Here is a 25,999-nt window from a genome sequence, read left to right as displayed (position 1 = left end):
CTGTGCATTAATATTCTATGCACCTGAATGGGATAATGCCCCTGCAGTACGAGTATGTCCCATCCAAGTCTATGGGACATAAGCATACTGTTTAAAATTCACTAAACTCAGAACAGCCCCATAGTCCCAGCAACTTTGTACAGTAATGTAAACCAGACTTATCATCACTGATGTTCTTAATATTTGGCTGGCCAGACTGCAAACACAAGTCTTTACTAAATTTTATAGATAATGCCAGTTTTCACAAGAGCAACAAAAAAGTGGTGCTGACAACATTTTTCAATAACCCACACTATTATTATGATTTACTAAACTTTTCGTCACTAAACAAGAAAGCTGTTTATGTCACTATATACACTATATTACCAAAAGTATTGGGACACCTGCCTTTACACGCACATGAAGTTTAATGGCATCCCAGTCTTAGTCTGTAGGGTTTACTGTTGAGTTTGCCCACCCTTTGCAGCTATAACAGCTTCAATTCTTCTGGGAAAGCTGTCCACAAGGTTTAGGAGTATGTGAATGTTTGACCATTCTTTCAGAAGCGCATTTGTGAGGTAAGGCACTGATGTGGACGAGAAGCCTGGCTCGCATTCTCTGCTCTAATTCATCCCAAAGGTGTTCTATCAGGTTGAGGTCAGGACTCTGTGCAGGCCAATCAAGTTCCTCCTCCTCAAAATCGCTCATCCATGTCTTTATGGTCCTTGCTTTGTGCTCTGGTGCGCAGTCATTTTGGAACAGGACGGGGCCATCCCCAAACTGTTCCCACAAAGTTGGGAGCATGAAATTGTCCAAAATGTCTTGGTATGCTGATGCCTTATAAGTTCCCTTCACTGGAACTAAGGGGCCAAGCTCAGCCCCTGAAAAACAACCCCACGTCATAATCCCCCCTCCACCAAATGATTTGGACCAGTGCACAAAGCAAGGTCCATAAAGACATGAATGAGCGAGTTTGGGGTAGAAGAACTTAACTGGCCTCCATGGAGTCCTGTCCTCAACCGATAGAACACCTTTGGGATGAATTAGAGTGGAGACTGCGAGAAAGGCCTTTTCGTCCACATTAGTGCCAAACTTCACAAATTCGCTTCTGGAAGAATGGTCAAACATCCTCATAGACATACTTCTAAACCATGTGGACAGCCTTCCCAGAAGAGTTGAAGCTGTTATAATTGCAAAGGGTGGGCCAACTCAATATTGAACCCTACAGACAAAGACTGGGATGCCATTAAACTTCATGTGCGTGTAAAGGCAGGTGTCCCAATACTTTTGGTAATATAGCGTATATATTCTTGCGTATACATTTTAAAACAAAAAGCAAATCAAACAGAGGAAAATATTGATTTACTGGCTATGAAGCTATTCCAGTGGTTTTAAAGCGGTATTAAAGTTTAACTCTTTCAGTGCCAGGGCTGTTTTTGCGGTGTTTGCACACGTTGAAAAAATAATTTTAGGCCTGAAGATTGCACAAAACCCATAAATATTGAATATATTTTCTGAAAAATCAGATACCATAGAGAATAAAATAGTGGTAGTTCCATTTTTTTATGTCACACGATATTACCACAAAGGTCTAGGAAACACAAAATTTCAGTAAAAAACACACACATTTTAAGGCAAACAAACGCAGTAAACTACCCACATTTTTGGTAAAATATAAATAGATACCCAACATGCCAAACCTTAAATTTTTATGCACCCGCAAAATGGCATCAGACTTCAGTACCCTATGTTTTCAATAGGCGACGGTTCAAAAGCCCCCTATAAGTATCAGTTTAGTGTTACGGAGGAGGTCTTGTGTTAGAATTATTGCTCTCATTCTAGCGTGTGCGGCGATATGTAACGTGTATCGCAATCAACGTTTTCACACGTAGGTGCCCCGACGCATGCGTTTATGTTCGTGCATGTGTATATGTGGGGGTGGGGGTGGCCTCAAAATTCTTTTGGGGGGGTTTATGTACTTGGGTGTAACTTTTTTTTTCATCACATAGGGGACACAAAGTCCTCAATGTGATTTTTTTTTTTTGGTGACAGGTTCTCTTTATTGAGATATTCAGGGTCCCTGCATGTCTCCCCTGTACTCCACTAAATGTTTTGCAATGCAGATTGCATTGCAAAACATTATTTCCCGGCTGAGCTAGCCAGGGACACCGAGAGCTTGACCCGGAAGTGACGTCAGAGATGAAGAAGGGGAGGAGAGCGGACTTGTGTCTTCTCTTCTCCTTCCTCTTCAGCCACCCCCACCTGCCATGGAGCTCACGGGCCCACCGAAGGGCAATCGGAGCCCAGTAAGCATGGCGGGATGCGGCGGCAGGGGGTGTCGGCGGTACCGGGGGTGTGCGCAAGCGATCAGGCGCAGCTGAGCCGCCCGAATGCTCCCACCTGACAGGCAGGAGTCAGGAGTCTGGCTGCAGCCACCAGACTGTGTGTGATACCCTCCACTGTTAGGTCCGTACGACATACAGACTTGGTGGCGAAAGGGTTAATTTTTTTTTTACATTTGGCACCTTTCGGGGGGGGGCAGGTACCTGTTTTTGACAGGTTCCGTTCCCCACTTCCGGCAGACATGGCCCCATCCCTCGGAAGTTCAGCCCCCTCCTCCTTCCTCCGCCGCCACACCAATTAGAAAGTGCAGCGTGTTTCGCGCATGCACAGTAGGGACCTGGCTGTGAAGCCGAAAGGCTTTACTGCCGGGTTCCCTTACCGGGAATGGCAGCGGCTGCACCCGACATCCAATTCGAAGATCGGCTGCGGTGCCGACATCGCAAGCTCCCTGGACAGGTAGGTGTCCATATATTAAAAGTCAGCAGCTGCAGTATTTGTAGCTGCTAACTTTTAAATTTTCGTGGGGGGGGTGCTGGACATCCTCTTTAAGATAAAAAACCTTCTGTATCATAGAATCCCTCACCCCCTTAAGTTTACCTGAGCCCATTCTCAATCCAGCACTATGCCTGAGAGCAGTGTCTCTCCCCTTGTTCACAGGGCAGATTGATAGAAGCAGGAGCTTTTGGCCCCTACAGCTGTCAATCAAATTCTGTGATCAGGGGACAGGGCTGAGCCATGCTGTCTTTGTCAATAGACACAGACAGGATGACTCGGGAGTAAGCCTGCTCGAGTGCCCACAATAAAACGGCTTTATAGGGAAACTTACAGAAGAGGATGAGTCAGAATCACCAGTGTGGGAACTCAAAAGAGGAAGATCGCAGCTGCTCTGTGAAAAACCATTGGACAGAGCACGTAATATGTATTTGTTCTTTTATTTAAAAAAAAAGAAAGCTTTACAATCACTTTAATTTTTTCTCAATTCCTGTCCCAGAATAAGTATGTTTATTAGGAGTGCTGACTTGACTTGGTACTTGTTTTTTCCAGGTTAGAGTTGAAGTCAGAAACAAATAACATTTTCAGATCATCAAGGCTGCCTACACATTTTTGAGTACAGGTTCCCTTCAAGGGCTGCAGCAGGGCCACTACAAACATCCGGTATTCTAAAGGGTTGAAAAGGACCCAAGAAAGTTGTCATTTCCAATTAATCACTCTTGTTACATTAAATCAAACTAAGCATTAAACAACACATTTACTGTGTTAGCAATACAAATGTGTGGTAATGTCCCTGTAGTGGAAAACACTAGCAGCTATTGATTTTGTGGGAAATCAACTCATTGTAAATGATTTAACCTTTGCAGCTACATAGCTAATGCTCTGTGCCACTCATCAGTGACTGCATTGAAAATGCATAGACTCCATGCACCTTCAAAGAAGGAATACTATAGCAGGCACAATGTAGGTACCAGAGAAGCACCCTCTGTTTTGCATGCTTCTCTGCAGTCAAACAATTTTAAAATGTGAGTAGCAGAAGCATAGTTTTCTATTTGTGGGCTATATTTCAGACAACATGGCCTTTCAGATCCCAAGAAAATATTTACATTCCTATGTCACAGACACGAGCATCTCAAAATTTGAGATATGTATACTTGTCAGGGACTCAGACATGACTAAAGCCAAAGTATCAGCATGACAGGCCAGGGAACAAACCTTCTCTGATGGCAGCCTCGATGATTCTCTAATGACAGAGTCTCTTTAAAGAATAAAACCATTGTTAATACAAAACATTTAAAGTGGCAACAGTTATGCCTCGTACACACGGTCGGACTTTGTTCGGATATTCCGACAACAAAATCCTAGGATTTTTTCCGACAGATGTTGGCTCAAACTTGTCTTGCATACACACGGTCACACAAAGTTGTTGGAAAATCCGATCGTTCTAAACGCGGTGACGTAAAACACATACGTCGGGACTATAAACGGGGCAGTAGCCAATAGCTTTCATCTCTTTATTTATTCTGAGCATGCATGGTACTTTGTCCGTCGGATTTGTGTACACACGATCGGAATTTCCGACAATGGATTTTGTTGTCAGAAAATTTTATATCCTGCTCTCAAACTTTGTGTGTCGGAAAATCCGATGGAAAATGTGTGATGGAGCCTACACACGGTCAGAATTTCCGACAACAAGGTCCTATCACACATTTTCCATCGGAAAATCCGACCGTGTGTACAGGGCATTAGACTTTTTCCCATGTTGTTTTTTCCAACATTTATAATTTAGCCTCTTGAACTTGCTACAATGTTTTTTGTTGAACCAACTGTGTGTTGATGCATTTTGTAAATGAATAAAGCTTTGTTTATACGTCACTTATAGTCATTTTAGTTATAAATTGTAATAATCAAGACATATCTGCCTCTCTTCAAACATGGATCATTTTAAAAGCTTGCTTAAGCTGGCCATACATTATACAATTTTCTAGCTCAATTTACGTTAGATTTACCTTCAACTATGTAGTACAGGGGCCTGCCTGTTTGCATACAAAGTGAAATTGTTTAGGCTTAGCTCATATTATGATGTTTTAAATCTAAAGAACCAGAAAATTGTATAATGGCCAGTCTTACAGTAGACAGGATAGTATAGGATGAGTAAAACGTCACCATAGATACACAATTTTTGTAGCTGCCATTGTCCGTGTTTTTGTTTGTTTTCCTATACTTCAATGAAGGGTTATTTTATGGTTTCTTGTATAGATGGCACCAACTTACCAGGTAAGAGAGTAGTAGACACTCCATTTATAATTATATCATAAGGATGTACTTGTATGCGTTATATTTTTGTGTAGATCCAGGTGTCCTCTCTGTCCAGATTTTTATCTCTGGTCATTGTAATCCATGGGTGGAAATCCTATTTCACAATATACAGTAGCTCATGTCATTTAGGCCAGCTCACCCTAAAATTAGCACTTCATTTGACCAGAAAATAATTATTTGATATCCTGCAGATTTTGTAAGTTTACCCACTTACAAAGAAATGAAGGGTCTATAATTGTTATCATAGGTGTATTTTAAATAATAGAGACAGAATATCAACCAAAAATTCCCCCAAAAAACACATGATACAAATGTTTTAAATTGAGTTGCAGTTCAGTGAGTAAAATAAGTAATTGATCTCCAACCAACCAACAATAATTCTGGCTCCCACAGACTGACTACAGTTTGTGCTCATCTAATACACAGATTAGTCCTGTCAATTTAAGAAGGTGCTCCTAACGACAACTCATTATGTGTATAAAAGACATCTGTCCCCAGAATCTCTTTCTTCCATTCAAACCTCACCATTATGGGCAAGACCAAAGAGCTGTCAAAAGACATCTGGGACAAGATTGTAGACCTGTACAAGGCTGGAATGGGCTACAAGACCATTAGCAAGAAGCTTGGTGAGAAGAAGATAACTGAGTGATTATTCGCAAATGGAAGGAATACAAAATAATCATCAATCGCCCTTAGTCTGGAGCTCCATGCAAGATTACGCCCCATGGGGTAAGGATGACCATGAGAAAAGTTAGGGATCAGCCCAGAACTACACGGGAGGAGCTTGTGAATGATCTCAAGACAGTTGGGACCACAGTCACCAAACAAACCATTGGTAACACAATACGCCGCCATGGATTGACATCCTGCAATGCTCGCAAGATCCTCCTCCTCAGGAAGAAACATGTTCAGGCCTCATGGGAGCATCGGGAGCAAGCGGCGGGTCGATTGCGCATGCGCCGTCTACAACTGATTTTTCTTTTTTAAATTAACCATTTTAAAGAATCGTGAGAGAATCGTGATCATTATTCTAAGCAAAAGAATCACAATTCTCATTTTTCCCAGAATCGTGCAGCGCTACTGTCAGTCTTGTGCTTCTATGTGCCTTATCTAAGATGCTCTTTAAATCCTTTCCATCTGTGAATCTGTTTTAGTGCCATTGATACACTAACTCTACACCTGTCTCTGAGGATAGTGATAAAAACCAAGCAAATATTTTTTTTTCCATTTTATTTATTGAGCAAGAATGCATGTAACAGACATGAGGCTGCAACATTTTGCCAATAAAATTGGCAGAGGTTTACAGTCATAAAGCAAGTGATTATGAAAAGGCCACAACAACTGGACAATAGAAACTGTAAAGTGTCATGGCTACACAGAGAGAAGGTCATAACAAAACAAGCATTCTGTTAAGGAAGTGGTCAAATAAACGGATGACCAGTTGGAGGGTGGCAGCCAGTCGATCACCCAATTTTTCAGGAGGACGAGGAGGCCTCAAGTAAATTAGTGGTCAAAACATCTATAGGGGGGAATGTGGTCAAGTATTCTAGTTAAGTACCATTGAATGTGGTGGAAGCACTGTACAGTTGACTGTTGAATATTTATAGACAATGTTTGTATAATCAATTAGAACCCAACATACTTATATATGCAGGGAGGGGTGCCATCCAAAGGGGGAGGAGCGTTTAAACACTGTCTGTATGTTAGGTATCATGAGCTAGGGTTAGTGTATTACAGTATAGAGCACATGCTATTCTATTATACTGATTTTTCTACTAATTTAAAATGTAAACATAGTGATCTTAAAGTCAAACTCCAGCCAAACCTATTTTTTGTAGCTTTGGACAGATTTTAGCAAAATTTCTATCAGGTTTTTATTCCTCCTTATTCCTTCCCTTTTCCTCTTTCACTGACCCCTTTGGAGATATTTTCCCTCTTTTCTTGTCTCTGTGACCACAAAAAGCACAGACAGTAATAAAATTATTCTAACACTTCTTCTCTTTACCAAAATGTTTATTTTTTGCATGTGCTCCCCTTTGATAGATTTCCAATTACTCTGTATGGCGACAAAATGTATTTACTTTTATTTTTTTGTGGTTACTGAGTCACAAATCACGGAAGCCAGAAAATCAGCATTACAGACTGGCAACATTTTCAGAACGTTAGCAATGGCAGCACACAGATTTCCCTCATAGCAGGTTTTCTTTAAGTGGTGTCTAGGGATGAGCTCCATGTTTGAATCAAACGTAAGTTCGACTCGAACACCGGGTGTTTGCCCATTCGCCGAACAGCGAATATTATGGGGCATTCACGGCAAAAGAGCACCACGGAACGCTCCATAATGCACTGCGAGATCGCAGTGCATTGATGTCTGATATATAATATATATATATTCTGCATTTAGTGTAGATATGCCTAGATATTCAGTGTAGACTCTATATTCAGTCAGTGCAGGCAGTGTAGTATATATAACACAGTGTATTGAAGTGGTTAAGGGGAATTTAAAAAGAAAATGGCGGTGGTTGTGGGGGTCTGCGTTTGGGGGGGGCTTATCGGAATCTGGAAGCCCCCTTTAACAAGGGGCCCCCAGATCCTGGCCCCCCTATGTAAATGGATAGGGGTACATTGTACCCCTACCCATTCACCAAAAAAAGTGTCAAAAAAGTAAAAACGACAGGAGACAGTTTTTGACAATTCCTTTATTTAAAAAAAGTGTCCCGTGATGTCCATCCATCTTCAATTATGGCGCCCGGACCCAAAAAAACTGAAAAAAAAAAGAAGAAATCTCTGCCTCGATGGGAGGCGTCCCGCCGACTGCTATCTCTTGGCTGCGACAGCTGTTACATAGGCAATGTGATGTCAGAGAGGGTGTGGTCACCCGTTTACATCACCGGGTGGCCCGCCCTTGCCTATATAACAGCTATCAAAGCCAAGAGACAGCAGTCGAAGGGACGCCTCCCATCGAGGCAGAGCTTTTTTTTTCTTCTGTTGTTTGGGTCTGTCGGTGCCATGGTTGAAGATGGATGGATATCGCAGGACACTTTATTATAAAAAAGGGTGTCCCGCGATGTCCATTGATCTTCAATCACGGCGCAGATGGACCAAAAAAATAGAGAGAAAAAAGCTCCTGGACCCGAAAAACAGAAAAAAAAAAGAAAGCTCCGCCTCGATGGGAGGCGTCCCTCCGATTGCTGTCTCTTGGTTTTGACAAGGGCAGGGCCACCCGGTGACGTAAACGGGTGACCACACCCTCTCTGACATCACGTTGCCTATATAACAGCTGTCGCAGCCAAGAGATAGCAGATCCGGCAATAAATTACAGCCGCGAGCAATTTTAAATGACATTTTTTTCCCTTTGGAAATGTAATTTTGCTGCAGCACAGTAAAACACATGAGAAAGATGCGCCACTTTACAGGTAGACTAAGGGGACCCCCCAGGCACAATATTTAAAGGAATATTTCATTTTTATTATTTCACTTTAAGCATTAATAAACTAACTGCTTCTGAAAAAAACGGCCATTTTAGAACTTTTTTTGCATTGATACATGTCCCCTGGGATAGTACCCAGGTCCCCAAACACTTGCATAAATGCCTTTCAAATTAGCACTTTTCATGTTCGTGTTCCATATACTTTAATGGTGTTCGCATGTTCTGGTGCGAACCAAACCGGGGGGTGTTCGGCTAATCCCAAGTGGTGTCTTCTTGGCCCTGTTTCTGGTGCTATTATCATTCAAATGAATCCAAGCTGCATATGAGTGATCTCATACAGGGGGTCCCCGGGTTACAAACAAGATAGGGACTTTAGGTTTGTTCTTAAGTTGAATCTGTTTGTAAGTCGGAACAGGTACATTTTTTTAAGTGTAGCTCCAGCCAAAAAATCTATTTTTAAGTTTTGTAGATAGCATAGGGAAGGGTTATCACCCCTGTAACGTTTGTTTTGCTGTCTGTGCCCCTGTTCAGAAGATTTCACCTCACTTTCTGTCCCAATAACAATTGGATTTAGAAAATTTGGGGTTATTAGGGAAATAAGGATAGGTGATAAAGCATCAGTGGAGACACCTTTTTCCCATATTAACTCTTACAGGAGTGAATTTCCCTTCCTAGGGGTAGATTTCCTCTTACTTCCTGTTGCCTCCCTCCGTTTGTAAGTAGGAGTCGTTTGTAAGTCGGATGTTTGTAAGTAGGGGACCCCCTGTATTGAAGTTTTTCTTAATATACTGAATAATACACACGCCTACGTGTCAGGTTATAGTTCATATAACAAACTGCTGCATTTGCCATAAAGCATCACAACATGGCTCATTCAGTTGTGTAAATGGTAGATACACTGTATATCTGTAACACTGCTTCCTCCTACACCTTATGTCAAGCACATAATGCTGGTTCATATAAATTGCTATTCTGTAGGCAGATTTGTTTAAGAAAGTAGCCAGTTCTCTATGAATATATCAGTGTGATCTATACATAAAAAACTAAATATCAATTATGCAATGACTGTGCTCTTCTTGTGGGATGCCACATTCCATACAGTATATGTTTCAAATTTATTTTAGATTCTAGCAAATGAATGACCTGTCCATAATATTTCTGTATTATCTGCACCTGAAAACCATTAGTGTCTCATTGTCAGTGATTTCAATGACACGTGACTAATGTATACAGATGACAGTGCTTGGCTGCACAATAGAGCTATGAATGTGACACAGAAGCTATAGTGCCATGCATTAAATTCTGATTTGCATTTTTACAGGGCCGACAGATCTAAGCATGAAGAGGCAGTTAGCAACTACCTCCACCTCATCCAGTAACACAAGCTCCAGACCTCAGCTAAATCCTACAGAAGTTACTGCCGTCAAGCAGCTAGTGGCTGGCTACCGGGAATCAGCGGCATTTTTGTTACGTTCAGCAGATGAACTAGAGAACCTCATCTTACAGCAGAACTGAGTCATGCAACCTCTTCCCTGGCCTGGATTAGTCCCAAAATTCCACTAATGACATGTTGACAGTGTATATGCCAGAGTGGAGCCGTTTGGTTACCGCATTGACGAGTAGAGGAGTTAATTACCATAATGCCACACTGTTTTCAGTCCATGAAGTGATGTTCAGGTGCTGCCGGTGAACTCGAGACCTCTGACATTCCAAAAGGTCTTTGATGTGTCCAGCTTTTTTGTTCTCAGTGTGTCGGTTTAAATATTGCATATGTGGCTGTAGCTCATTAAGTCATGCAAAACAGTGGAGCAAATGGAAGACACTAAGATGTTCAATTATTTCCAAGTGCAATATTAGTGGAATGTTCTACTGACTCTGGATCCGAAGCTACACGATGAGATGGTAGGATGTAAAATGCCAACCTAGGCTCACACTAGAAAATTTCAATGAAGGATTGCATATTTTTTAAATGATGTGATTTTTATATGGTCATTTTTCATGCAGATATTTTAATTTATATGACAGTGATCTTTCCACATTCCCTGTGAGAAAATATTTTCGATTGCCCTTTCGTACAACCCAGTAGTTACTGATTGCTAAGAACGCACAGAAAGCGTTGTCGACGCTTTGCAAACATCCACTAAGGGTTATGGGATTGAGGAACGTTTACCTCAATGCGGGTCCAAAAGCCATTTTCCACATAAGTTATTTTGATTTGAGTGATTCTGAAAAAATAATGTATTTGGCTTTACGTGCCAAGGTAGAAATGGGCACTGACACTGGTAAATAGAAGTAGATAAACAAAAAAAGGAGTGAGAACCGTGTTTTTTCCGACAAAACCCTAAAAGCCACACATCTTTGGTACCTCATAAACTTATATTCCGTAGAATAGATTCCCTTCCAGAAAAATAAACATGTACTGTACCTCCTAATTGTCCTAAGATCTGGACCAAAGAAGAGTCAAGGCTTGGGAAGAAAAATGGATGTGGTTTGTTGGGGTTTGGGTAGATCAGGGAAGGGACCCACCAGCTTCTTGATTTTGTAGCTGAGAATCGTTGGCAGGTTAGATAAAGGCAACAGCAAAAGGATTTTTATGATGTGTGCTGCATAGTAAATGACTTCTCCAGGTTAAGCTGCAGACAGGTTGGACTGGTTCATCTGAGATGTCTGATAAAGTAACCTATTAGGAGAGTCTGTGCTTAGAGAGCATGTATTCCATTCAGATCACAGGAGCCAGCACCATCCTGAATTAATGAGGGTCCAGAGGATTCATGCAGCTTCAGATGTGACAGAAAGCCACTAAAAGCTCTTTTTTGTGAGCACAAAAGAGACCAGAGCTTCACATAAGTGACAATGTTACAAATCAGAATCATTATGTATGTTTACAAATATAATTTAAAAAAATATTTTAAGGTAGATTGTAGTCTGGAGTATTCTTTCTCAATATTGGTACATACGCATAGCAGGTTTACCCTGGCACTGGTGTCTGGTTGGGTACTGTGGGGATACAAAGTCTGCCAATACATTGCAAGCTCTCTGTAGGTGGCACAACCCAGGGAATGTATGGTTCTGCTCTGTCATCACCACAAGATGATTGCTGCTCTCATGTGTACAAGTCCTTCTCTCTGAGGTTGGATATTGATGACTGAATACTTAAGAGGTTGCAGTGACAATCTGATAATTTGCACTCTGGTGTGTATTTTTCATTGTATGCGATGGAAGTATAATTAACGACACATTGGGTGGGAGAGGTAGCCTCTCTTTTTCCCCCCATGGAACCCTTATGCCAGGGGGTGTAGCTGCAGACTGTTGCACAGGAGTCTGGTTCTGCTGGAAGCTAGAGCTGGCAATTCTTAAAATGTTTGCAAAAAATATGACACTTTGGAGGAATATTTTTATCACTTGAAATGGAACTCTGGGCACTTAACCCACCTATACTACCCCTCCCTGGGCTCACAGGAAAGAAAACAGCTCTCATTTTGCCTGAAGAGTACTGCTGGAGCTGAACCGAAGACGAAGTCAGAGACAACACGGGGGGCATGGAAAGGTAAACAGAATGGGGATTTTGATTTTTTTCAATTCATACATCACTGCATCCCCCCACACACACCTTGTCCCATCAGAAATCCCCTGGTATTCATTGAAAAAAAATACAAGATAGTCTATGAATGGTGGAGGGGCTGAGCAAGCAACTCCCAGGGTGGAAACCACTCACACAGATTGCACAAGATCACAGCTTTCACTGCACAGTGCAGACTGCAACAATCATTTACAGAATCCCTATTGGCCCTCTGCATATCATACATGCATACTTACATTGAGCCAAGCTAGCTCAATGCAAGTATAATAACATATGTAATTCAGCTTTAATATAGAGGCACTTTGTTCAGTGTATTTAGGACAGGCTCCTATTAATAGTGAACCATGGTTTAATCTCAATCAGAGAAAAACATTGGGGAATCTGATAGTAATCCAACGCTTATGATTGTTGTTTCCTGCAACACTGATTTCCCAAGGTTATGTTTTGTGATAGGCCTGTTTTATACGGGCTCCAGCTTGTTTAAAAGACGTGTGAAGATCAGGCTTTGACAAAGCATTTTCAGAGCTTATAGTAAGCTTTGTTGAAGTACCATTCAGCTCCAGTTTGCAAATGTTGCTACTTTAAGCAAGCTGCTAGCAGGCTTCAGCAGGCTTTCAACATGCTTCAAGATGTGCTGAAGTCTGCTAGCATCTTGTTTAATGTGTCCATCAGCACTCCCATTGGGATCTGTGTTCAATATTTACAAACTTGAGCTGCATGGTACTTTAAAAGCGGCAGCAAAGCTTGCTGAAAGCCCTGCAAATGCTTTGTCAAAGCTTGTGGTTCACATTGCTGTTATACAAACTGAAGCCCATGTGAAACTGGCCTTAGATTGTTGTACAACAGCGCCAAAATGATTTCTGAAATTATATATTGGTGTGTATGTGTGCAATCTAAAACTACACACATAAAGCCTTGAATATGTAGTTTCATTTGTATAAGAGTAGTGTGTACCGCAAGCTTCATGCAGCTTTCTTGAAGCCTTTAAAGCACCCTTTAGTTCCAGTTTGGGGGTGTTAAAGGCAAAGTTCACCTTTTTACATATTTTTGCAGGTAAAAAAAAATTACATTTTTTTTCTTAGGAGCCTGCAGAGCATCTGATGATCACAGGTGTAATGTCAGGCTCCTGCACACACTGCGTAGAGCTCTCTGTCCAGGCAGACAGTTGCTGACAGTCTGAGCTGTAGGCAGTGTGAATGAACTTGTTGTGGCAGACGGAATTACAAGTCCGTCTGCCAGGGTGGAAGAGGGGACTTGTTGTTTTTTTCATTCACAGATTCCTGTGACTTTTAAATTGTCACAGTGGGTGCAGGGAGAGAACACCCCACCCGTTGTCACAGTGGGGATTTGAGGGGGTGAGTGGGGCTGCTGCATTAGTAATATGTTACATGTTACACCCTAAATACGGGTGTAACGTGCAACATGTTACAAAAGGTGAATGTATCCTTTAAAGACAGATCATTATAGGAGTGCTGTCACTTTAACCAAGCTGCTAACAAGTTTCCACAGGCTGCTAAGGTCTTCTTAAAGGGCTTGTTCACACTAACTGCACAGTTTCCCACTCCACATCTGTCACTTGCATTACAGTATGAAAAGAACACATCAAAAGCAATTGTTTTCTTGTAGAGGAAACCACCGATCTCTGCCCAATTGTAAACAAGCCCCAACATGACAACACCCCCCAACTGAAGATTACTTTAAAGGACTCTAGAAATTAGTTTGAAGCTGGCTGAAAGTTTTTTAAATGCTTTTGAAATCACTGGAATGACATGTGTTCAAGGCCTAACACACCAGAAAGCTAACATGACCCATGTAAGGTCCAATTTGATCTTGTAGCCTAAAGATGGCTATACCAGTTTTTTTTTTTTTGTTCAGCCATGAGGCTGAAAAAAACAAAAAGGATTCCTCCTTCCACACAAATGAGGAGGATGAACGATTCCCCTAATGTCACGCCAGTTGTCAGAATACACTGATCAGTAGCTGGAGCCTCTGATTGAAAAAGTTTTCCACCATGTTCCTTCTACAGCAGTCAAGCAAATAATTGTCTTCTGTCGAACAGGGAAGGCCACATACTGATTGGAATCTGGCTGGTCTCTGCTGAAACGGGTCAATTTCAATCAGTGTATAGACTGCTTAAGACATCACCCTTACATGGCTAACAACAGTCATAAAAGGGATAAGTATAGGTTACCTCCCACACCCACCGTGTGAATCATGACCTCCCACCAGACTGAAATCTGTACAAAATTTCCAACCTCTCTAATTATTTTACAACGTGGTCTACATGTTCTTAGTGTTTCTTTGTGCACTGAATCATAATTTTCACTTAGCAGTAGAGTGTACTTTTGTTCTTTGCACAGTATATCTGTTTAGTTGTTTAGCTTTTGTTAAATATCATGTCCCTTGTGCATTCCTGAATTTGCCTTATTTCATGTAAAAATGTAATTCAATTTTTGACAATGAGTTTAAGGCATCAGTGATATTTTGTACATAAACATACCTGTTTTATATAGACTGACTGTGATTGTGACTAGGTAATGTGCACTTTTTTCTTGTACCTGTGGGCATTGCTATGCTTTTTTGAGTGTTTCTAGATTTATTGTTGCTTACTTAAAAAGAAACTTTTGTGATACTGTTTGTGAAATATAATGTGAAAAACTATTGAATATTTTTAATATATTGTACATTATTATTACACAAAACGACTTTAAGTTGTGGAACCAGATCCACAAATTTCAAAAAAAGAAAACAGATTTGGATTTGAGGGCTGACATTTCCTCTGTTTTGTTTGGATAAATAAATCGATTTATGTGTAAAACAGTTTCCTATTTTTTTGTTTTGTTGTGGGCATAAAGTAGAATTATGGCCTCCCACTAAAAAATATGTACCTCAGTACTTGGTTATAAATGTATTTGTACTTACAGGTATTATTATTTCACAGGATTTATATAGAGCCAACAATTTGCACAGAGCTTTCCAATATAAAACAATTCAAAACAAGAGGGTTTGGAGGGACCTTCCCATATAGCTTACAATCTAATAGGGAGGGGCAAGTGTTACAAAAGTTAACAACTGTGAGGTATCAGCTGATGGCGAAAGTAAGGGGTCAGATTTAGGTGGAGACAGAATAGGCTTCCCTGAAGAGATGAGGTTTTTATGGTTTGCATCAAGGTGAACAGAGCAGGAGTTAGCTGGACAGATTGGGGTAGGGAGTTACTGAGGATAGGAAATTCCTAGGGGAGAGGAGGAGACAAGGGAGCTAGGTAGAAGGATTTCTTGAGAGGAGCAGAGAGGATGGTTTAGGTCAGGAGTGCCCAACCGGTGGACCGCAAAGCCCTCTAATGTGGCTGTGATCTCCTGCTCTGGAATGACAGGTCGGCAAGCCCAGATCGCGTATTGACAACTTGCCATTCCAGAGCATCAGTTTTGGGGATGTAGCCAGTGGTAGAGGAAGCATGCAGAATGCTTCTTCATTAGTGCCAGCTCTAAGGTCACATTGGAGGGCTCTGCGGGCCACCGGTTGGACACTCCTGACTTAAACCATCCTCTCCTCTCCTCTCAAGAAATCCATCTACCTAGCTCCCTTGTCTCCTCCTCTCACCTAGGACTTTCCCAGGCAGAGTGATACCAAATGCACTCCGCCTGGGACAGCAACATTTCTACAGCCAGCGCCCGGTGATGCCTGCAGTAAGGGGGATTCCTGGAGATCAGAAACTGAAGGATCATTAAATTAAACATCAGTTTATGAAAATGACAGTATATAGATAGCAATGGGCATATCTGTTCTGCAATGGTTACTAGGCTCCATTCAAACTGATCCACAGGTGCAGCATAGTGCGCCTGCGGATTACCTGCACTGAGCCATAGACCACTTTTATTACCTGGGGGTTTGGAGTGCTTTCAGAAAGTGCACCACACCTGCAGGATTTAATAGAAGTCTATGGCAAAGCGCAGCTAACCCGCAGGAAAGCCGCAGGTGCACTGTGCTGCACCCACAGTGTAGGTAAACCGCAGTGCATCAGTGTGAAAGCAGCCTTATAGGGGACCGCCATCCTAATTACTGTCTTCTGCATCTGATGTGCACTGGACTTCCACCCTTTCTTCTCCTGCTCTGTAATCTCACACATGCGCAGTTGCAATTCTTGCAAGCTTGTTCGTTTTGTGAATGGGAATAAAGTATCTCGATATCTCGGAACTGTGCTGTGAACACTAAAGATAAGGGAGCCCCGGCATGACAGCAAAGGACTTACGACACAACGAGCGTGCTGTAAAAAAAGAAAAAAATGCGCATGCAGCAGTGACATAATCAAAAGTGACAGGACGGATTACAAACAAACAAAGTTAGAAGGATTTCACACACAGTGATTGGTTAAGTGCTTAGTAATGCTTTATACTGCAGAAAATGGACAGGATGAGTTTACTACCAATTTAAGTGGCCCTCACTCTTCAAAAAGTTGAGCACCCCTGGTTTAGGTGATATTTGGAGACAAGATTGGTGGTGTAGTTCAGGACAGAGTTTGGAATGACTTTGTGTGTTGGTGTTCTGAATTTTATATCTTAAGCAATCGAAAGCCAGCAGAGGGATCAGAAGAAAGGGGGGTAGCAGACACTGGGCAGTGGATCATCAGACTAGTCTCTTCATTCTGCTGTCCCATGCTAAAACAAAGCAAGTGAAGAGATAACAAATATGATTTTTCAGTGATATGTTTTTTTTCGAACTTTTTTACTGAGCTTTGTCTCGAGTCCTGCACACTACACATGATCACAAGCTATGTGAAGGACTACTTTGTCCTGTTTAACCCATGTAAATGCAGCGTGATCTTTGAAGGGCCATGATGTTTTATATCTGTTACATATACATGTCGTCTCTACTGAAATCTCAGACATGTGGAGGAACAGGAAAGAGTCACAGAGTCACTTGCCTGTCTCATTCATTGTGTGTAAATTTCAGCATGTGAGAAGCAGCCTCAAAAGCCCCACCTACTGGCTGCATATAAAAAAGCAATGTCATATTACCTGTTAAAACATATTTACAATTTTTTTTTTAACCTGACCATAATAAATAGAGAAAACGTATACAAATCATCATTACATTCCCTTTGATATCCCTTGATAAACATGCATGGATGCACACAAGGCAACGCAAGAAGATGTAGATTAAAGTTTTCTAAACCTTTCACTTGAAATGTTTAATGTTAATGCACGCGGTAGCAGAAATTACATAGGCTATATGCAAAGCATAGCTACCCATGATAACCAAGCTGTTTAATGCAGTGAAATGAGAAAGGTGAAAACTAGTTGCTAAGAGTTGCTGCATTGTGTAAATAGCCATGGCACTTTGTGTTACAATATTGACTCCTATATGATAATACTTGATGAGCTTTTACATTTTCATAAAATATTTAAACAGTTGAATGTTGTTTTGTTTTTGTTTTTTTTGTTTTTTTTTACTATTTACTTCTTTTAACCAGATGACATATGAAGTAAGAAAGGCAACTCTGCCATCTATAATGTAGGTCTTCTCTATACCTTCATACACCAAGCATCCTTCAGTAATAATAGGATTTTGTGTCCTATATGACTTACAGAAAAACAGCCACAAGAAAGTATTTAAGGACATTTATTTTCAAGTGGTCTATTCAGACAGCGATAGCAACAGCAATAACATCAAAAAGCTTCTCTTTACAAGGTTGCCTTAGTGAAATAAAAAAATGAAGTTTTAAATTATGTACAACGCCAATTGCTGTAAAAGAACGTCAGAAGGTTAATTGGAAGGAAAAATAATTTTGTCATGGTTGGAGTGAGTATTACATGTGACCTGAGGTGTACAGAGGAATTAAATTTCACTTAGAATATATTGAGCGCTGCATAGCATAGTCACATAGTCTGCGATTCTGCTTATTGCCCACGTAATGGCTATTAAATCGACACAGTTGCCTGCTACTTTACTGTATTGTTGTGTTAGCAGGCAGACTTAGGAGATGGAGCTGAATGGGCGATTTTAATACCCTTTTAAAAGGATATGTAATTCCTGGTCTATAGTTGCTTTATTTGTAATACATTGATTTCAGCTGGGGCAATTGCGAATAAAGAGTTAAATCTTTCTCTAACAAGAGTTTAAAATAGCCCCAGCCTCAGACACTGATTAGGCATGTAGCACAAGAATTTTTATCTTTAAACAATATTATCACAACCGGCAGATCAGCTGATTAGATACATTGCACATTCAGGGGACTCTGTATTTACAATTTTCAGTGTGCAATAAAAAAAATATATATATATTATATCAGTAATGGGCTTTTTATACTATGTGTCTTTTCAGGTATCTGAAATGCCAACAAAATGCTTGTACACAGCAATTGCCATGTTTGGATTGATGAAGGCTGACCACTATATGGGCATTTTTGAAAATCTCCAGCTTGAAGTATTTTCTGAGTACTTTCACCTGCCATAATCAGGTCTGAATTAAAAGGGGGAGAGATAAAAGGGAAAATTGGTCCTGGGCCTCCACCATCTAGGGGCCCCCACTTAAAAGGTGAGATGCAGGGCTAATTTTATGGGCTGGCTAGCTGAACAGGAGTTCAAATGTACTAAGAGTATATACTGTCATTTATATCCTTTGATGATTGTAAGTGTAATGCCATCCTCTTCCTGTAATCGAACTCTTACATCTCAGATCCTACTGACTTCCACATAAATAAAACACTCAATCTCTCCTTCTGAGTTTTGGGCAGTGACGGCCGGTCCCCAAAGGGCACCGCCCCAGCCCACAGAATCCGCCCCACTGTGCGGGGCGCCAGACCAACAGGTCTCTACCAGGTCTGTCACCTCCTCACAAGCACATGACCAGAGCCCGAGGCCTCAGTTGGCTTGTTCCATAATGTCCTCGTGGCGCAAAGAACTGCAACCCGAACCCTCCCACCCAGTGATACCAGCAAATGCCCCACCCAATCAGAACAGGAGGCTGAAAACCCAGAACCTGAAAAGAAGAACTGGGTCAACACAGAAGGCGTTTCGCTGGGCACCAGGGGAGCCGTGACTGCTGGAGGGCTCCCTTCATAGGGTGAATACGGACTTGGAGTGGCCCACCCGCACCCCCCCCTCCAAAGCATTCCAGCACCAGCCACCACTGGTTCTGGGGCAGATGCAGATGGAACTTCCTAAACCACAGACATATACTGGTTTTCAATAAGGGTACATTGCTGCAGGACATGAGGTTTGTGTGGGCAATAACAGGTGGAGGGTTTTAGGGTATTACATTGAAGCAGCAATGGTTTACATAACATCGCCGTCCATTCAACCAAGTGCAAAACATATATATAGACAGTGTATATATATATATATATATATATATATATATATATATATATATATATATATATATATATATATATATATATATATATATATATATATGCGTTGGAGTGCTTTTTAAATTTTCAGTTGGCTTGATACATTGGGGGTCACCACACAATGTTTTGTCTAGGGTCCTCATAGAATTTAAAAATGTTAACTATAGCAGTATTAAACCCCAAAACAACATTTTTAATATATTGCAGTTTATCAATCTTTAATTGTGGTAGCTGCTATTTCCTTTTTTCTCCTGTATTCCCCACATCTAAAAATTGTCTAGCTGTAGTAAAATAATTTTTTTCTTCAGAGTTGATTACAGCTTTAAATTTCATTGCAAAATGCTAATACTGTAAAAATAAAATAAAAATAATACTAATACTGCAAAATACAAATACTGTACCCTGCAATAATATAGTAATTCTTAATGAATTACATGACACTAAGCATAAACCTCTTCAATGCATGACACATGCAGCGCTACAATGCAATACATAATATTCTTTAATATAAATAGTACAATTGTTCTATACGAAACACTGTAGGCTTTTGACCAGAGGAGAGACATAAAGCGTAGAATAGTAAATGACAGCCCAGAAACCAATCACAACATAATGACTTGGATGACAGTGAAAAGAGCCATTGTGTTAATTTAGGCATACTATTCACTGACAGAGGGAAGAGCTTTCATAGGAACTAATTATCAGACCAGAAAGTAAACTGCACGGACCTCGAAGGGTATAAATTAGAGAGTCTACAGTACGTTTATTTCTGGATTAATAGAAAAGATAGATGGTGACAGTATGTACAATATCTCACAAAAGTGAATACACCCCTCACACTTTTGTAAATATTTTATTATATCTTTTCATGTGACAACACTGAAGAAATGAAACTTTGCTACAATGTAAAGTAGTGAGTGTACAGCTTGTATAACAGTGTAAATTTGCTGTCCCATCAAAATAACTCAACACACAGCCATTAATGTCTAAACCGCTGGCAACAAAAGTGAGTACACCCCTAAGTGAAAATGTCCAAATTGGGCCCAAAGTATCAATATTTTGTGTGGCCACCATTATTTTCCCAGTTCTGCCTTAACCCTCTTAAGCTCACCAGAGCTTCACAGGTTGCCACTGGAGTCCTCTTCCATGATGACATCACGGAGCTGCTCCTCCATCTTCCATTTGAGGATGCCCCACAGATGCTCAATAGGGTTTAGGTCTGGAGACATGCTTGGCCAGTCCATCACCTTTACCCTCAGCTTCTTTAGCAAGGCAGTGGTCATCTTGGAGGTGTGGTTGGGGTCATTATGTTGGAATACTGCCCTGCGTCCCAGTCCCTGAAGGGAGGGGATCATGTTCTGCTTCATTATGTCACAGTACATGTTGGCATTCATGAGTTCCTCAATGAACTGTAGCTCCCCAGTGCCGACAGCAGTCATGCAGCCCCAGACCATGACACTCCCACCACCATGCTTGTCTGTAGGCAAGAAACACCAAATAAGTTTATCTTGGTCTCATCAGACCACAGGACATGGTTCCAGTAATCCATGTTCTTAGTCTGCATGTCTTCAGCAAACTGTTTGCGGGCTTTCTTGTGTACCATCTTTAGAAGGGGCTTCCTTCTGGGACGTCAGCCATGCAGACCAATTTGATGCAGTGTGTGGCCTATTGTCTGAGCACTGACAGGCTGACCCCCCACCCCTTCAACCTCTGCAGCAATGCTGGCAGCACTCATACGTCTATTTCCCAAGGACAACCTCTGGATATGACGCTGAGCATGTGCACTCAACTTCTTTGGTCGACCAAGGTGAGGCCTGTTCTGAGTGGAACCTGTCCTGTTAAACCGCTGCATGGTCTTGGCCACAGTGCTGCAGCTCAGTTTCAGGGTCTTGGCAATCTTCTTATAGCCTAGGCCATCTTTATGTAGAGCAACAATTCTTTTATTCAGATCCTCAGCGTTCTTTGCCATGAGGTGCCAGGTGCAACTTCCAGTGACCAGTATGAGAAAGAGAGCTATAACACAACATTTAACACACCTGCTCCCCATTCACACCAGAGACCTGTTAACACTAACGAGTCACATGACACTGGGGAGGGAAAATTTTCACTTAGGGGTGTACTCACTTTTGTTGCCAGCGGTTTAGACATTAATGGCTGTGTGTTGCGTTATTTTGAGGGGACAGCAAATTTACACTGTTATACAAGCTGTACACTCACTACTTTACATTGTAGCAAAGTTTCATTTCTTCAGTGTTGTCACATGAAAAGATATAATAAAATATTTACAAAAGTGTGAGGGGTGTACTCACTTTTGTGAGATACTGTATGTAAATGTGTACATAGTTTATCCTTAATATGTTATAAATGAACAGAGGCTTACCTATCACAAAACCATTATCTATAAGCTGGTGAGACTCCCTCAGGACATCAAGCACATTGTCTACTAAGATAAGTAGATAGGTCTTTGCAAATAGATATACTTCCTTATTGAATGAATCATTGTATGAAGAACATGTAAGCAACACAAATATTCAGCTACTATCAATTAGAATACTGAACCCTTCTGTTTATGGACACCCCTGTTCTGATCTCTCAACAGCATAGCCATAGCTTAGGTAAAAATTACTAAATATTACATTCAGACAAAGAAAAATTAGATTATTCAATGTACAGATCTATCTAAACCCAAGAACAAAATTTAAAGATAAGTTTACCAGTTTGGATACAGCGACGCTGTATCCAAACAAAGTTGATGCCTTTTTTCCCACAAATAGAGCTTTCTTTTTGTGGTATTTGATCACCTCTGCGTTTTTTGTTTTTTTTTGCGTTATAAACAAAAGAAGAGCTACAATTTTGAAAAAAACACAATGGGGGTTATTTACGAAAGGCAAATCCACTTTGCACTACAAGTGCACTGCAAGTGCACTTGGAAGTGCAATCACTTTAAATCTGAGGGGTAGATCTGAAATGAGGGGAAACTCTGCTTAATTTTATCATCCAATCATGTGCAAGCTAAAATGCTGTTTTATACTTTCCTTGCATGTCCCCCTCGGATTTACAGCGACTTGCAGTGCACTTGTAGTGCAAAGTGGATTTTCCTTTCATAAATAATCCCCAATATCTTTTACTTTTTGCTATAATAAATATCCCACATTTTTTTTCCTCAGTCTAGGCTGATATGTATTTTTCTACATATTTTTGGTAAAAAAAAATTTGCAATAAGCATATATTGATTAGTTTGCGCAAAAGTTATAGCATCTACAATATAGGGGATAGATTTATGGCATTTTCATTTTATTTATTTTTTTACTGGTTATGTGCGGTGATCTGCAATTTTTATCGGGATTGCGATATTGTGGCGGACAAATTGGACACTTTTGACACATTTTTGGGACCATTGACAATTATACAGTGATCAGTGCTATAAAAATGCACTGATTACTGTATAAATGTCACTGTAGGGAAGGGGTTAACACTAGGGGGCGATCAAGGGATTAACTGGAAAAGCGACATATTTCAATCTAGCAGTTTCTTAGAGCTAAGCTGTGAAAACTGGAGCAAACGTGCTGTTTGCCATAGTAGGCAATTAGGTGCCATGTTGAGCAATATTTCTTCCTCTCATCCAATGTTTTATAACCCTGTTATAATAGCACCAAATGATATCACCTGTGATGTATTTCAGTTATCTTGCAAACCTGGCCTGTTAGTGGGTCCTGAGGACAGAAGTTGAGAACCACTGCTGTAGTGAATATGTTACAAATTATCACGGTAGAGAAAAGAAATTACAAATATTCAACTTCTGACAGCAAATACATTTTTTTAACACAAAATTATAATAATAACAAGTTTTTTCTCAAACGCAGCATATGCATACTTCCAATTACACCCCAAAATACATTCTTCTACTCCTCCTGAGTATGGCAATACCACATGTGTGAGACTTTGTCACAGCCTGGCCACATAGAGAGGTCCAACATGCATGGAGCACCATCAGGCGTTCTAGGAGCATAAATTACACATCTAATTTCATTCCTACCTATCACACTTTTGAAGGCCCCGGAGCACCAGGACAGTGGAATTACCCACAAAATGACCCCATTTTGGAAAGAAAACACCACAAAGTATATTCTATGAGGCATGGGCTGCAGATAGGTAATCGGGTAGTCTAATGGGCTGGAAACAGGTACTCTGATGGGCTGCAGGAGGGAGGGAGTGTTACTGCTGGTGTCATTTAACAATGCGCGTAGGGAAGTGATTAAAATCTATACCAGACCCAAAGGGTCCCCCCACACCGGTTTTTCCCTAATTTTTTAAAATGTACATACAGGTGCTGAAAAATTGGGCCTTGGGTATTGGTGGTGCCGGAAAACTGTAACTACTCACAGTTACTCTGGCTGGGCACAGGGGGCCCAGCTGTTAAAAATGAGAAAAAAATTGAAATTACATGCACTTGTCAAACAGGTGCAGAAAAAATTGGGCCTCTTCTACATGTTTTGGCTCAATAACACAGCCAGCTCCAGAAAAAAAGGAGAAGCGTGCCCCGCCTGCAGAGTATGCACCATGTCCGCGACCACCACTTTTCACTGTAGACACAGAGGCTGCTTGCCCTCTTTAAGTGGCCTTTGAGCGTCTGCATTTTCTTGTTGGCCTTTCAGACATAATGAGGATTTTTCTCAGGGATTTTTATAACTTTTTATTATCGAGTGTGGGACGGAAATATAGTGCTTGGGTGCAATAGTTTTGTGTTTGGTGTAAACCATTTTATTATTATTTTTTTAAATAAAGAAAATAAGGGTGCAGTAATTATGCAGATTTTTTTTTATTACTGCTGCAAAAAAAAACCAAAAATAAAATAAATTTTTAAATTTATGAAAGGCCAAAAAAACCCAAAAAACAGTGGTGATGCAGAAGGAAGACCACCTGCGACTCAGAAGAAGGAACAGCAATTACGGAGATTTTTTTTTTGCTGCTGCTAAAAAAAAAACAAATCAAAAAGCCCCCCAAAAAAGGGAACCACTGCTGACGCAGAAGGGAGGACAGCAGTTATGCCCTAAATATTCTTAGTGCTGCTGCACCGGCAAAAATAAATTAATTAATTAAAAACTGCAGAAGGAATAACACCAACAACACTTCATTCACACTACACTGGGGGTTATTTACTAAAGGCAACTCCACTTTGCACTACAAGTCACTGTAGATCCGAGGGGGACACGCAAGGAAAATAAAAAACAGCATTTTAGCTTGCACATGATTGGATAATAAAATCAGCAGAGCTTCCCCTCATTTCAGATCTACCCCTCAGATTTACAGTGACTGCACTTCCAAGTGCACTTTCAGTGCAATTTCAAGTGCACTTTGCACTTGTGGTTTGCACTTATAGTGCAAAGTGGATTTGCCTTTCGTAAATAACCCCCACTGTGTTATATACACTGCACTACACTGTGCTATATACTCTGCACTACACTGTGTTATATACTCTACTCTACACTGCACTGTATTATATATTCTCTACACTACACTGTATTATATATTCTCTACACTACACTGTGGGGTTGATTTACTAAAGACAAATAGACTGTGAACTTTGAAAAGTACAGTTGCACTCATTTACTAAGCTGTGGAGCAACTGCACTTTGCGAAGTGCACAGCCTATTTGACTTTAGTAAATCAACCCCTGTATTATATACTCAACACTGACTGACCGCACAATACACTAACTACCCTGCCTAATCTCCATTCATATACACTATGCACAGCGGCGTGGACTTAGCTCCTGAGCCATGATTGGCCAAAGGCACCCTGCCTTAGGCCATTTATGGCTCTCACAGCACATCGAGCTGTGATTGGCCAACGCATACAGGTCAGGTGCAGGGCCAGACTGGGTATAAAAACCAGCTCCGGAAAAAATGTCATACCAGCCCATAGCATTATTATACCAGCCCAACATCATAACCATCATAACGTCATTATTTCCTTGTTCATGAAAGGGAAAACCATGCATTTTAAAGCACATTTAAAGAGTGTATTATATATATACATAGAAGGCAGATATGAAAGCACATAGGGTATATATATATATATATATATATATATAGCAAATTCCAGTTAAAAGTGGTAAAATTCGTCCATCATCAAGGGGCACCCCAGGACGTGTAGGGGACTCTGGTTTCCAGAGATCACCTTCAGCAGAAAGAATGGGGGGGGGTTACTGATATGTGGTGGAAACCTTTATATCAGTGCCCCCTTATATTATTGTATTCACTCCCTCCTTACGTCAGTGACCCCCCTTAGACTTGCCTGGCAGCGCTGTCACTGACCTCCTCTCAAGTGCACTGTGCAGGGCTCAGTTAGACGGCTCAAGGTTGGTGGCTCTGGTTTTATCCTATAGTCTCCTCTCCACAGTCCACACACGTCTGACTTCTCCCATGACCCCCATCCTGGCGGCACTCCCACTCTTAACTCCTCTCCAGACTCCCCCTTAGAGACTGCAGACATGATATAAGA

General features: G+C 40.9%; 1 protein-coding gene across 2 annotated transcripts in view; it reads left to right on the top strand.

Moving 5' to 3' along the window:
- NOL4 (nucleolar protein 4) overlaps nucleotides 1–14,931 on the top strand; it is a 428,096-nt gene extending 413,165 nt beyond the window's left edge. For both annotated transcript variants that reach the window (XM_073631542.1, XM_073631541.1), the window contains one exon: nucleotides 9,885–14,931. In XM_073631542.1, the coding sequence (XP_073487643.1) occupies nucleotides 9,885–10,078 (194 nt within the window). In that variant the 3' untranslated portion in view covers nucleotides 10,079–14,931. The remainder of the gene's footprint in view (nucleotides 1–9,884) is intronic.
- Nucleotides 14,932–25,999: the final 11,068 nt, after the last annotated feature.

Source organism: Aquarana catesbeiana, linkage group LG05 (genome assembly GCF_042186555.1).
Source record: "Aquarana catesbeiana isolate 2022-GZ linkage group LG05, ASM4218655v1, whole genome shotgun sequence".
Taxonomy (NCBI): domain Eukaryota; kingdom Metazoa; phylum Chordata; class Amphibia; order Anura; family Ranidae; genus Aquarana; species Aquarana catesbeiana.
This window is presented reverse-complemented; position numbering and strand designations above follow the sequence as displayed.